Source organism: Haemaphysalis longicornis, unplaced genomic scaffold (genome assembly GCF_048455015.1).
Source record: "Haemaphysalis longicornis isolate Haplotype H1 unplaced genomic scaffold, Haemaphysalis longicornis Haplotype H1 scaffold_10, whole genome shotgun sequence".
Taxonomy (NCBI): Eukaryota; Metazoa; Arthropoda; class Arachnida; order Ixodida; family Ixodidae; genus Haemaphysalis; species Haemaphysalis longicornis.
Genome location: NW_027526204.1, coordinates 115,349,070 through 115,362,958, shown reverse-complemented (window position 1 = coordinate 115,362,958; position 13,889 = coordinate 115,349,070). Strand labels below are relative to the sequence as shown.

The following is a 13,889-nucleotide window of genomic DNA, read 5'->3' as shown; positions in this document are numbered from 1 at the left end:
CTCACAGCCAAATTTACCCACTTTTCAACTTAATTTTATGTGGTTTATAGAAAATTCTCTGACAAATGTAGTGTAATTGAGAGCATTCATTGACCTGTTCTTTATTTCTTGACCAGTCGGACATTCTGTGTGCCGTAAACGTCGGGTTTTCGACGATATAGTAATGCTTTGACACTTGAATGTCTGTTGTACCATGCAGGCATGACACGTAATAAAATTATGACAGTTGGCTGTCCTGTTTAGCACATGCATTCCAAGTGCACTTTAAATTTAATGGAAGAGATTATTATCCTTGTACTAGAGTGCGGGTTATGCTTGGTCACTGTAAGCATTGTTGACAGGCTATTGGGGTTCATTCTGCCGCACACAACATGGAAGAAGCGCACCATGCTGATTTCTGAAGTATCAAGAATATGCGACGAACGATAACATCGGACACCAAGCACATTGTTGCAGAGAACAGGGACTGTTGACAATGTCTAGAGAAACCACAACTACATTCTGGCTCATATGTTTGTTGCAAATGTAACAAGTCATACCTTTAAGAAAAAATACCATTGCCACAATTGATTTGATTGATTGAAGGGTTTAACGCACTGACACAACGCAGGCGATGAGGCGCGCCGTGGTGAAAGGCTCTGGATTAATTTTGAACACCTGGGGATCTTTAACGTGCGCCGAAATCTCGCAACGCACACATGAGCGTTTTTGCTTTTTGCCTCCATCCGAAAAGCGACCACCGCTTCTGCGGATCTAACCCGCGCCCTAGTGCTTAGCAGCATGACACTTTAGCCACTTAGCTACCACGGCTGGTGCCACATCTGCAATTGGACATGTGTGAACATAAAAGCTTGGGCATTGGTACCACATTGCACGAAATTTGTACCTACCGTAAAGTTTCGAAAGAATTTCCAACCAAACTGTGCAGATATGAAAAGAAAAATATGGGCTGGGGGAACTCTTAAAGGGACCCAGAAAATCCTTTTGTAAAAGTTACAGAAGGCCTTTATTGTCGCGTAGTAACAATATAGCGATGCAATGCCGTTGGAATTATTTATCTACATTCAGTATTAGCTGCGCCAGAAGCAATTGAGTGCACCTTTCCCCCTTGCCGATCGATTCCTTCTCCCTCTCTGCTTCTTTTAAAGCAGCTGGAAACACTGGGAATTGCCATGTGACATCGCGACACTCAACTTCCGTTCTGCCCTAGTTACATTCCTGCGCCTAGGCATGCGTCAATCGCTGCAGACCCGCCTTTGCCTCGCGATCGCGCAGGAAGGAGAAAGAGCAACCGGAAGCCAATGGCAGTGACGTTGCGGGCGACCGACGCGTGGCCGAATCAGGGGGGCGCCTCGTCGTTCCGTCAGCCGCGGTCGGCTCGCTGCGGTGGCGCGCTCATCGGCTGAGAAAGGCGATCTTCAAAACTTGTTTACAAATTATCCGTGCAACGTATGTGGCTCACACTTCGCTCAAAACTCTCCAGTTATGTGTTCTACCACCTGAATGCATTTGATTGCCACCTTCACAAAGCTTTTCTGGGTCCCTTTAAAGGAGCCATGAAGAGAAAACACAAGTTTGGTTCATTCAAAAGATTGTCTCGTTAGAATCATACTGACACCACTTTTAACGTAAACTTCGCTCAAATAAGCTACATAATTAGGAAAAACGGGAATGGTCATGCGACCCACCAGCTCATTTCCCGCAACAGAACCTATGTCGTCACATGGGCTAAGCTCTGCGATTGGCGGAGGCTGGCAGAAGCAGACGCAAATTAGGTAGAACTTACAAACTAGACGAACGAGCGATTTGCGCTTAAATTTAGGGCACATTCTTTACAAAGCAATAAGAATGATGGGACAAATAGTGGAAGTTACGAAAGCACATGTAAACATAGAAGTACTGATGCGTCTTGCTGTTCGTACTGCGCACAGCATGTTTGGTTTCGCTGCACAGCACTACGGGGCTTGGGGTTGTCTCAGACGACACTGGCCGATTGACGCAAGCAACGGTGTCTTACGTGACCCCATTTGTCGAGCGAGCACTGTTTCAGGGAACGAATATTATCTCCCAGAACAAAAACAAGCCAGGTTTAAATGCGTGCAAAAACAAACCAAACGCTTGCCACGGTATGGTGGCGCCATCTAGGTTACGGAACGTAAAGAAACGCGGGAACAAACCAACACCGCTGTACAGAGTGGAGACAACCTTTGAAAGGTCCCGTGCCGCCGCAATTGGGCCAACGGGCTCAACGCGTTATTCTTTTCGTTTCCCACGAGACCTAGCAACGCGAAACAGACAATATGATTCACACTTCTTCAGTAAACCGCGTTGCGGCGATAATTTTAGCGCGGTTTTGACACAATGACTTGCTTAGGCGGCGAGCGAGCAACTGAAAATGACGGCGCCAGCGTATACGTGTCTCTACCCTGTACGGCGGATGCGTGAATGAAGGTACTCTAGGCTGCAGAGCGGTCTGTTTCAGTGATGTCACTTGGGGCCACGGAAACGCACGGCTGAGCGGGAAAATCAAAATTTTAACCTAAATTGTTTAATTTCTCAGTGAATAAAGCACCGTTTGTATCCGGACAAGCGCTAGGGGCACTATAAAACACGAAATCTTTCGAATAAAACCAACTTGCATTTTCTCTTCATGGCTCCTTTAAGTAAAGTGCCAAAAACTACGAAAAAAGTGGCCGCACCGAGATATGACGAAAAAATCAGAAATGGGTAAACTTTGGGGTCAATTGTGGAAAAGGCAAATAAGTGACCGAATGAACACATGAATAGATTAGTATTTGTATTTATTTTGTTCGCTGAATGGCTCTGAAGCCATCGATTTTAGGGGTGGGCATCTTTGGGGCCTTGTTGTAAATTCTATGTTTCATTGGTAAGTGGGCTTGGTATGTGGGTATGTTTCTTGGAGGGATTTCTCTCGGAACCTTATGGTAGTTTTATGTCACTGCTGTAGTTCTGGCTGCTTTAGAAGGTGCATGATTTATTTTCTTATTTCTACATTTAAAAAATAATTGCTGCTTTGGCACCCAAAGATGCGATCAAATGTCTGTTTTTGAGCCAGTCTGTGCAATGCAGGCAGAACAGAGGTTTGTCAGATTCACTGCAGTGTCTTTTTAACATGTTTATGACCACTTTATTTGGTCTGCTTTGTGCTCACAATGACCACCCTGCTTTGATTGAGTGGCGGCATTATGCAGTTAAGAAGTAAATAATGGTCTCGTAAAAATTGTGGGAGAGCCTCCTAAATGGAACGGTGAATGTGGTCTTTTATCAATGTTACTCTTTTTTTTTTCTGATCAAAACTTTTGTCATTTCAGTTCCACAGCGAGAAGTTGCTAGCAGCAAGCTACAAATGGGGCCAAAGGCTGATCTGCAAGGAAATCCTAACCTGGGCTGTGCAAGTCCAACCACTGAAGCCGCACAACCTGCTGAAACGAGTTGCAGCAGTGACATAAACAGCTCTGTGCAGCTGACTAACACGCATTCCTCTCCAAGCATGGCCACAACTCTCAGAACGAGGGGAGGTGGAGGAGAAGGCACCAGCACGAGGGGTAAGAAATTATTCTCCCGCCGCCACTTGTGCCCCTACGCATCCATATCCAGTGGTGATGTTACAAAGCACATCCGTACACATAAAAATGAGAACCCATTCAAATGCGCTGTTTGTTTACGGCCGTTGTCTCGGAAGGACAATTTAGCTGCCCACACTGCCATCCATGCTAGTCGAATAACTCACAAGTGCAAAGTGTGCTCAGCACGACCATTCAAAACTAAGACTGCACTGTGGCTTCACATGTACAGTCACACCGGACGAGACTCGTTCAAGTGCAGCATTTGTTCAAAAGTATTTACTCAAAAGTCAATGGTAGAGACGCACATGCACACCCACTCAAAGGACAAACCATACAGGTGCAAATACTGCTCGGTGTCATTTGCTAAGAGGTTCTTAGTGACCCACACGCGTGAGCACACGGGAGAAAAACGCTTTGTCTGCAGTGTGTGCTAACGTGGGATCTGTCAGTGCACTTTACGAGTACTCTCAATTGCCCCCAAAGGGAATCCATTCAAGTGCACTACCTGCTCTCATTCATTCTCCTACAGAAAGGATATGATGCAACACATGAAGTCACATCGTTGAGTCGTTTTGTGCCCTTTCGGCGATGGCCATTGTATTTTCTTATCTAGAACTTGCCTTCCTGCACTTATTGTGTAACCTTTTTGATGCAACGAAAGCCCGGTTTCACTCAAAGCTTTTAGGTCGGCCAAACAGTATATGAAGAATTGCATTAGTTTTTAGATAGGACACCTCCAGTCCCACAAAGAAAGCTTTCGCTCTAATGAACATACAAATGGGTTCCTTATTGTTATGGAATCACCTGACTACATCTGGGATTGGTGAGAAAATCTGTACATGCATCCCTCTTAATATTTTCTTGCTAATTATAATTTTTACTCGCACACATGTGCATGTCTGCCCTGGCAGGTACCGACGTCCAACAGCCCTTGCAGAACACTCAACTGTTGCCAGACACTGTTTCACGCCAAAATCCAGAGAAGTGGAGCACGAAACCAAGCCGTGAGGAGGACGGGCCAGCAGGGGAGGAGAGTTTTATCAGTGACTCGTCCACTTTCTTGGGATCAACAGTAGAAGTTGAGTTGACTCCCAGCACAAATGGTAAAGACGGCTTCTCTTGCTTTTGTGTCACAACTTCACCTAAGGGAGAGTAGAGTGTTTCCAGTTGATATCTTGTAGCACCATGTAAATCAAAATGCCCCTGATGCACATTATTTCCCTGTATGCATGTATTCGAATACAGCATTCAGTAAGGTGCGCACACCAACGACGACATTTCGGGACACCTAGCAGTTCTTATGACGTAGTAAGTGCCAAAGCATTAGGGTTGAATCATTGAACCAGTATGCGGGTATTGTGTGCGTCACCATGTTGTGCTGGCGAAGTCATAAAGTTTTCCATTTGCCTTGCACATGGTACTAGTCGCACACCATGTGTTCACAGAGCACAGTAAAATCGCAGATGTTCCACAGCTCCTGTTGACGTAGCTGCTTCAAAGTTCATCACAGTAGCTTCAGTTTCACCTCGTGGTTCTCTACACCTGCCGTCTCCACTGAGCCACTCTGTTGTCTTTGTGGTAGGTGATTTCACATTCCTTGGTGCTGGGTTGGCCACTGGTGTGGCTCCTTGCCACATTCCATTACATTTCTGCCTCTGTAGTTCGATGTTGCTGTGGGTGACCACATTTCACACCTGCTGTGCACGCAGATGGTCGAGAATATTGCCGTATACAGCATATCCTAAAAATTCGAAGAACAAGTGTTGCGGGGAACGTAGCATACTCACTTTATGTGCAGTTATGAGGTGGTGCTTACAGTGGCACCACCTTCGTTTTTGCTTGGACAGCTCATTTCCTTTCACACAACTGCACCCTCTTATTTTAGCCATCATTTTTTTCTTCTGTCCTTTTCTTTTTTTACTATGGCTGAGAGGCTTTGTTAGTGCTATAAGCGGAAACGTGCTTTGCTAGTCACCTAATATCAACCCATGGAATTGCCACGTGGAAGTTTATCTTCTCTTCTGGGCCACTATATTTCTCTGATACGTTTCTAGTTTGAGTCAGAGACCATGTCTACCATAGTAAGCCGGAGTCGTTCAGCTCTGATGGCGCAAGGGTTCTGGTCCCATTTTGTATTCCGGAGGACCCTGGTTCCATCCCTCACAGCCAAATTTACCCACTTTTCAACTTAATTTTATGTGGTTTATAGAAAATTCTCTGACAAATGTAGTGTAATTGAGAGCATTCATTGACCTGTTCTTTATTTCTTGACCAGTCGGACATTCTGTGTGCCGTAAACGTCGGGTTTTCGACGATATAGTAATGCTTTGACACTTGAATGTCTGTTGTACCAGGCAGGCATGACATGTAATAAAATGATGACAGTTGGCTGTCCTGTTTAGCACATGCATTCCAAGTGCACTTTAAATTTAATGGAAGAGATTATTATCCTTGTACTAGAGTGCGGGTTATGCTTGGTCACTGTAAGCATTGTTGACAGGCTTTTGGGGTTCATTGTGCCGGACACAACATGGAAGAAGCGCACCATGCTGATTTCTGAAGTATCGAGAATATGTGACGAACGATAACATCGGACACCAAGCACATTGTTGCAGAGAACAGGGACTGTTGACAATGTCTAGAGAAACCACAACTACTTTCTGGCTCATATGTTTGTTGCAAATGTAACAAGTCATACCTTTAAGAAAAAATACCATTGCCACAATTGATTTGATTGATTGAAGGGTTTAACGCACTGACACAACGCAGGCGATGAGGCGCGCCGTGATGAAAGGCTCTGGATTAATTTTGAACGCCTGGGGATCTTTAACGTGCGCCGAAATCTCACAACGCACACATGGGCGTTTTTGCTTTTTGCCTCCACCTGAAAAGCGGCCACCGCTTCTGCGGATCTAACCCGCGCCCTAGTGCTTAGCAGCATGACACTTTAGCCACTTAGCTACCACGGCTGGTGCCACATCTGCAATTGGACATGTGTGAACATAAAAGCTTGGGCATTGGTACCACATTGCACGAAATTTGTACCTACCCTAAAGTTACGAAAGAATTTCCAACCAAACTGTGCAGATATGAAAAGAAAAATATGGGCTGGGGGAACTCTTAAAGGGACCCAGAAAATCCTTTCGTAAAAGTTACAGAAGGCCTTTATTGTCGCGTAGTAACAATATAGCGATGCAATGCCGTTGGAATTATTTATCTACATTCAGTATTAGCTACGCCAGAAGCAATTAAGTGCACCTTTCCCCTATGCCGATCGATTCCTTCTCCCTCTCTGCTTCTTTCAAAGCAGCTGGAAACACTGGGAATAGCCATGTGACATCGCGACACTCAACTTCCGTTCTCCCCTAGTTACATTCCTGCGCCTAGGCATGCGTCAATCGCTGCAGACCCGCCTTTGCCTCGCGATCGCGCAGGAAGGAGAAAGAGCAACCGGAAGCCAATGGCAGTGACGTTGCGGGCGACCGACGCGTGGCCGAATCAGGGGGGCGCCTCGCCGTTCCGTCAGCCGCGGTCGGCATTGCGTCAGCCGCGGTCGGCTCGCTGCGGTGGCGTGCTCATCGGCTGAGAAAGGCGATCTTCAAAACTTGTTTACAAATTATCCGTGCAACGTATGTGGCTCACACTTGGCTCAAAAACCTCCCGTTATGTGTTCTACCACCTGAATGCATTTAATTGCCACCTTCACAAAGCTTTTCTGGGTCCCTTTAAGTAAAGTGCCAAAAACTACGAAAAAAGTGGCCGCATCGAGATATGACAAAAAAATCAGAAATGGGTAAACTTTGGGGTCAATTGTGGAAAAGGCAAATAAGTGACCGAATGAACACATGAATAGATTAGTATTCGTATTTATTTTGTTCGCTGATTGGCTCTGAAGCCATCGATTTTAGGGGTGGGCAATCTTTGGGGCCTTGTTGTAAATTGTATGTTTCATTGGTAAGTGGGCTTGGTATGTGGGTATGTTTCTTGGAGGGATTTCTCTCAGAACCTTATGGTAGTTTTATGTCACTGCTGTAGTTCTGGCTGCTTTAGAAGGTGCATGATTTATTTTCTTATTTCTACATTTAAAAAATAATTGCTGCTTTGGCACCCAAAGATGCGATCAAATGTCTGTTTTTGAGCCAGTCTGTGCAATGCAGGCAGAACAGATGTTTGTCAGATTCACTGCAGTGTCTTATTAACATGTTTATGACCACTTTATTTGGTCTGCTTTGTGCTCACAATGACCACCCTGCTTTGATTGTGTGGCTGCATTATGCAGTTAAGAAGTAAATAATGGTCTCGTAAAAATTGTGGGAGAGCCTCCTAAATGGAACGGTGAATGTGGTCTTTTATCAATGTTACTCTTTTTTTTCTGATCAAAACTTTTGTCATTTCAGTTCCACAGCGAGAAGTTGCTAGCAGCAAGCTACAAATGGGGCCAAAGGCTGATCTGCAAGGAAATCCTAACCTGGGCTGTGCAAGTCCAACCACTGAAGCCGCACAACCTGCTGAAACGAGTTGCAGCAGTGACATAAACAGCTCTGTGCAGCTGACTAACACGCATTCCTCTCCAAGCATGGCCACAACTCTCAGAACGAGGGGAGGTGGAGGAGAATGCACCAGCACGAGGGGTAAGAAATTATTCTCCCGCCGCCACTTGTGCCCCTACGCATCCATATCCAATGGTGATGTTACAAAGCACATCCGTACACATAAAAATGAGAACCCATTCAAATGCGCTGTTCGTTTACAGCCGTTGTCTCGGAAGGACAATTTAGCTGCCCACACTGCCATCCATGCTAGTCGAATAACTCAAAAGTGCAAAATGTGCTCAGCACGACCATTCAAAACTAAGACTGCACTGTGGCTTCACATGTACAGTCACACCGGACGAGACTCGTTCAAGTGCAGCATTTGTTCAAAAGTATTTACTCAAAAGTCAATGGTAGAGACGCACATGCACACCCACTCAAAGGACAAACCATACAGGTGCAAATACTGCTCGCTGTCATTTGCTAAGAGGTTCTTAGTGACCCACACGCGTGAGCACACGGGAGAAAAACCCTTGTGTGCAGTGTGTGCTAACGTGGGATCTGTCAGTGCACTTTACAAGTACTCTCAATTGCCCCCAAAGGGTATCCATTCAAGTGCACTACCTGCTCTCATTCATTCTCATACAGAAAGGATATGATGCAACACATGAAGTCACATCGTTGAGTCGTTTTGTGCCCTTTCGGCGATGGCCGTTGTATTTTCTTATCTAGAACTTGCCTTTCTGCACTTATTGTGTAACCTTTTTGATGCAATGAAAGCCCGGTTTCGCTCAAAGCTTTTAGGTCGGCCAAACAGTGTATGAAGAATTGCATTAGTTTTTAGATAGGACACCTCCAGTCCCACAAAGAAAGCTTTCGCTCTAATGAACATACAAATGGGTTCCTTATTGTTATGGAATCACCTGACTACATCTGGGATTGGTGAGAAAATCTGTACATGCATCCCTCTTAATATTTTCTTGCTAATTATAATTTTTACTCGCACGCATGTGCATGTCTGCCCTGGCAGGTACCGACGTCCAACAGCCCTTGCAGAACACTCAACTGTTGCCAGACACTGTTTCACGCCAAAATCCAGAGAAGTGGAGCACGAAACCAAGCCGTGAGGAGGACGGGCCAGCAGGGGAGGAGAGTTTTATCAGTGACTCGTCCACTTTCTTGGGATCAACAGTAGAAGTTGAGTTGACTCCCGGCACAAATGGTAAAGACGGCTTCTCTTGCTTTTGTGTCACAACTTCACCTAAGGGAGAGTGTAGTGTTTCCAGTTCATATCCTGTAGCACCCCGTAAATCAAAAGTCCCCTGATGCACATTATTTCCTTGTATGCATGTATTCGAATGGAGCATTCAGTTAGGTGCGCACACCAACGAGGACATTTCGGGACACCTAGCAGTCCTTATGACCTAGTAAGTGCCAAAGCATTAGGGTGAATCATTGAACCAGTATACGCGTACTGTGTGCGTCACCATGTTGTGCTGGTGAAATCATGACATGTTCTATTTGTTTTTCACATGGTACTAGTCGCACACCATGCGTTCACACAGCACAGTTAAATCGCAGATGTTCCACAGCTCCTGTTGACGTAGCTGCTTCCAAGCCATCACAGTAGCTTCAGTTTCACCTCGTGGTTCTCTATACCTGCCGTCTCCACTGAGCCACTCTGTTGTCTTTGTGGTAGGTGATTTCACATTCATTGGTGCTGGGTTGGCCACTGGTGTGGCTCCTTGCCACATTCCATTACATTTGTGCCTCTGTAGTTCGATGTTGCTGTGGGTGACCACATTTCACACCTCCTGTGCACGCAGATGGTCGAGACTATTGCCATATACAGCATATCCTAAAAAATTCGAAGAACAAGTGTTGCTGGGAACGTAGCATACTCACTTTATGTGCAGTTATGAGGTGGTGCTCACAGTGGCACCACCTTTGTTTTTGCTTGGACAGCTCATTTCCTTTCACACAACTATGCCATCTTATTATAGCCATCATTTTTTTCTTCTGTCCTTTTCTTCTTTTTACTATGGCTGAGAGGCTTTGTTAGTGCTATAAGCGGAAACATGCTTTGCTAGTCACATAATATCAACCTATGTAATTGCCACGTGGAAGTTTATCCTCTCTTCTGGGCCACTATATTTCTCTCATACGTTTCTAGTGTGAGTCAGAGACCATGTCTACCATAGTCAGCTGCAGTTGTCCAGCTCTGATGGCGCAAGGGTTCTGGTCCCATTTTGTATTCAGGAAAACCGTGGTTCCATCCCACACAGCCAAATTTACCCACTTTTCAACTTAATTTTATGTGGTTTATAGAAAATTCTCTGACAAGTGTAGCGTAATTGAGAGCATTCATTGGGCTGTTTTTATTTCTTGACCAGTCGGACATTCTGTGTGCCATGATCGTCGGGTTTTCGACGTGTATAGTAATGCTTTGACACTTGAATGTCTATTGTACCTGGCAGGCATAACACATGTAATTATATGATAACAGTTGGCTGTCCTGTTCAGCACATGCATTCCAAGTGCACTTTCAATTTAATGGAAGAGGTTATTATCCTTGTACTAGAGTGCGGGTTATGCTTGGTCACTGTAAGCATTGTTGACAGGCTATCGGGGTTCATTCTGCCGCACACAACATGGAAGCGCACCATGCTGATTTCTGAAGTATCGAGAATATGCGACGAACGATAACATCGGACACCAAGCACATTTTTGCAGAGAACAGGGACTGTTGACAAGTGTCTAGAGAAACCACAAGAACTACATTCTGGCTCATATGCTTGTTGCAAATGTAACAAGTCATACCTTTAAGAAAAAATACCATTACCACAATTGATTTGATTGATTGAAGGGTTTAATACACTGACACAACGCAGGCGATGAGGTGCGCCGTGGTGAAGGGCTCCGGATTAATTTTTACCACGTGGGGTCTTTAACGTGCGCCGAAACCTCGTACAAATGGGCGTTTTTGCTTTCGCCTCCATCAGAAAAGTGGCCACCGCTTCTGGGAATCTAACCCGCGCCTTCTTGCTCAGCAGCACGACGTCTTAGCCACTTAGCTACTGTGGATGGTGCTACAATTGCAATTGGACATGTGTGAACATAAAAGCTTGGGCATTTGTACCACATTGCGAGAAATTTGCACCTACCTTAATGTTCCGAAAGAATTCCCACCCAACTGCACAGATATCAAGGGGAAAATATGGGCTGGGTGAACTTTTGAGTAAAGTGCCGAAAACTATGAAAAAAGTGGCCGCACCACAAACCAGAACTGTGGAGATATGAAGAAAAAAAATCTGAGGTGGACAAACTTTGGGGTCGATTGTGGCAAAGACAAATAAGTGACCGAATAAACACATGAATAGATTATTTCCATTTATTTTGTTCGCTGATTGGCTCTGAAGCCATCAATTTTAGGGGTGGGCAATCTTCGGGGCCTTGTTGTAAATTGTATATTTCATTCGTAAGTAGGCTTGGTATGTGGGTATGTTTCGGGGAAGGGCGTTTTCTCGGAACCTTACGGTAGTTATATGTCACTGCTGTAGTTCTGGCTGCTTTAGAAGGTGCATGATTGATTTTCTTATTTCTACCTTTAAAAAAGAATTGCTGCTTTGGCGCCCAAAGATGCAATCAAACGTGTGTTTATTTGAGCCAGTCTGTGCAATGCAGACAGCAGAGGTTTGTCATATTCACTGCAGTGTCTTTTTAACATGTCTATGACCACTTTATTTGGTCTGCTTTATGTGCCCACAAAGCCCACCCTGCTTTGATTGTGTGGCTGCATTAGGCAAATGTCTCATAAAAAATTGCGGTGCACCTCTTATCATGATCAAGATTAGAATGCTGTTTTATTTTTCATTTCAGTTACGCAGGTGGAAGTTGCAAGTGATGACCTGCAAAAAGGGCAAGAGGTTGATCTGCAAAGAAATCCTAACATGGGGAGTGGAGGTTCAAGCGCTGAAGGCACGCCACTTGCTGTAGCGAGTTCCAACAGTGGCATGAACAGCTCTGTGGAGTTGACTAACGCACAGTTCTCTGCGAGCGTGTCCACGACTCTCAGCAGAAGGGTCAAAAACTTCTCCTGCCATTTGTGCCCCTACACTAGCAAAATCCATAGAAATGTTACAAACCACATCCGTACACATACAAAGGAGAAGCCATTCAAATGCACTGTTTGTTTAAGGGCATTTTCTCGAAAGGACAATTTAGCTGTCCACACTGCCACGCATGCACAGTGCCCTGCGAGCGTGGCCACGACTCACAGCAGAATGGACAAAAACTTCTCCTGCCACTTGTGCCCCTACACAGCCATAAGCAATCACCATGTTACAAGGCACATCCGTACACATACAAAGGAGAAGCCATTCAAGTGTACTGTTTGTTTACGGGCATTTTCTCGAAAGGACAATTTAGCTGTCCACACTGCCACGCATGCACAGTGCCCTGCGAGCGCGGCCACGACTCACAGCAGAATGGACAAAAACTTCTCCTGCCACTTGTGCCCCTACACAGCCATAAGCAATCGCGATGTTACAAAGCACATCCGTACACATACAAAGGAGAAGCCATTCAAGTGTACTGTTTGTTTACGGGCATTTTCTCGAAATGACAATTTAGCTGTCCACACTGCCACGCATGCAAGTCAAAAGAAAACGACTCACAGGTGCAAAATGTGCTCAGCACGGCCATTCAAATCTCGCACTGCACTACAGTTTCACATGTTCACTCACACCGGACAAGATCCATTCAAGTGCAACGTTTGTTCAAAAGTTTTCCCTCAAGAGTCACAGCTAGAGAGGCACATGCGCATCCACTCAAACAACAAACCATTCAAGTGTAATTACTGCCCACTTTCGTTTGCTCAGAGGTCCAACTTAGTGACTCACACGCGCCTGCACACGGGAGAAAGGCCCTTTGTGTGCAGTGTGTGCTCACGTGGGTTCCCTTCTAAGCAAATTCTACAGGAGCACTTGATTTGCCCACAAAGGGACGCCATTTAAGTGCACCACCTGCTCTCGTTCATTCGCCTACAGAAAGAGTATGCTGCAACACATGAAGTTACACCATTGAGCAGTTGCTTTTAGCCCTTTCAGTGATGGCCACTGTTCGAACTTTTGTTGATTATGTCTGGTGTTATGATTCAATAAACAGTTGATGCCTTGATTGATTACATTATTATTCAAACAAGCAAGAGGGTGTTACGCTTTAATGAGCAGATGACACATATGTGTATACATGTATGTATGTGTATATATATATGTGTGTTTCTGCAGGTTGAAAAAAATAAATTCTGGCATTAAAAATTCATATGGGTGCACCCCACTTTCTAGTGTCCAAAACAGGCCGGCTGATGTTTCTTTACAGGCTGCGTGTGCACTGGCTTCGTTTTCAATTCGTGATTTCAGCCATACAGCGGAACCAAAGGTAAACTAGGATAAATGTCTCACAGCCGGAGCCTTCAAAGCAGACTAAAATGCGTGGGCAAACGCCTTTACGATGCCACGAGTTAAATATATCGCTCTAGGCAGCAGCAGTAGCTCACTAATGCACAGAGTAAATGCTTAAATTATGGGTAAAGGATTTGAAGTGTAACATGCCCAATGCTTATCCCTGATTTTAGAAAGGCACACTCAACATAAACTAGACATCATAGTGCATCCAAAGAAATTATGCTGAAAGAATAAATTCTGTCATTACTGCTACACGTTAAAATAATCTCCCACTTACGTGCAAGGTGCAAGCCACACTAGATCAG

At 45.0% G+C, this 13,889-nt stretch overlaps 1 protein-coding gene across 7 annotated transcripts in view; it reads left to right on the top strand.

Moving 5' to 3' along the window:
- The window catches only part of LOC144159158 (uncharacterized), a 35,841-nt gene extending 22,544 nt beyond the window's left edge, over positions 1-13,297 (top strand). For 3 of the 7 annotated variants that reach the window (XM_077690480.1, XM_077690475.1, XM_077690481.1), the window contains 5 exons: positions 3,333-3,566; positions 4,499-4,690; positions 7,985-8,272; positions 9,150-9,341; positions 11,999-13,297. In XM_077690480.1, the coding sequence (XP_077546606.1) occupies positions 3,333-3,566; positions 4,499-4,690; positions 7,985-8,272; positions 9,150-9,341; positions 11,999-13,134 (2,042 nt within the window). In that variant the 3' untranslated portion in view covers positions 13,135-13,297. The remainder of the gene's footprint in view (positions 1-3,332; positions 3,567-4,498; positions 4,691-7,984; positions 8,273-9,149; positions 9,342-11,998) is intronic. The other 4 variants (XM_077690477.1, XM_077690476.1, XM_077690478.1 and 1 more) reach the window with 4 other exon arrangements.
- The last annotated feature ends 592 nt before the right edge of the window (positions 13,298-13,889 follow it).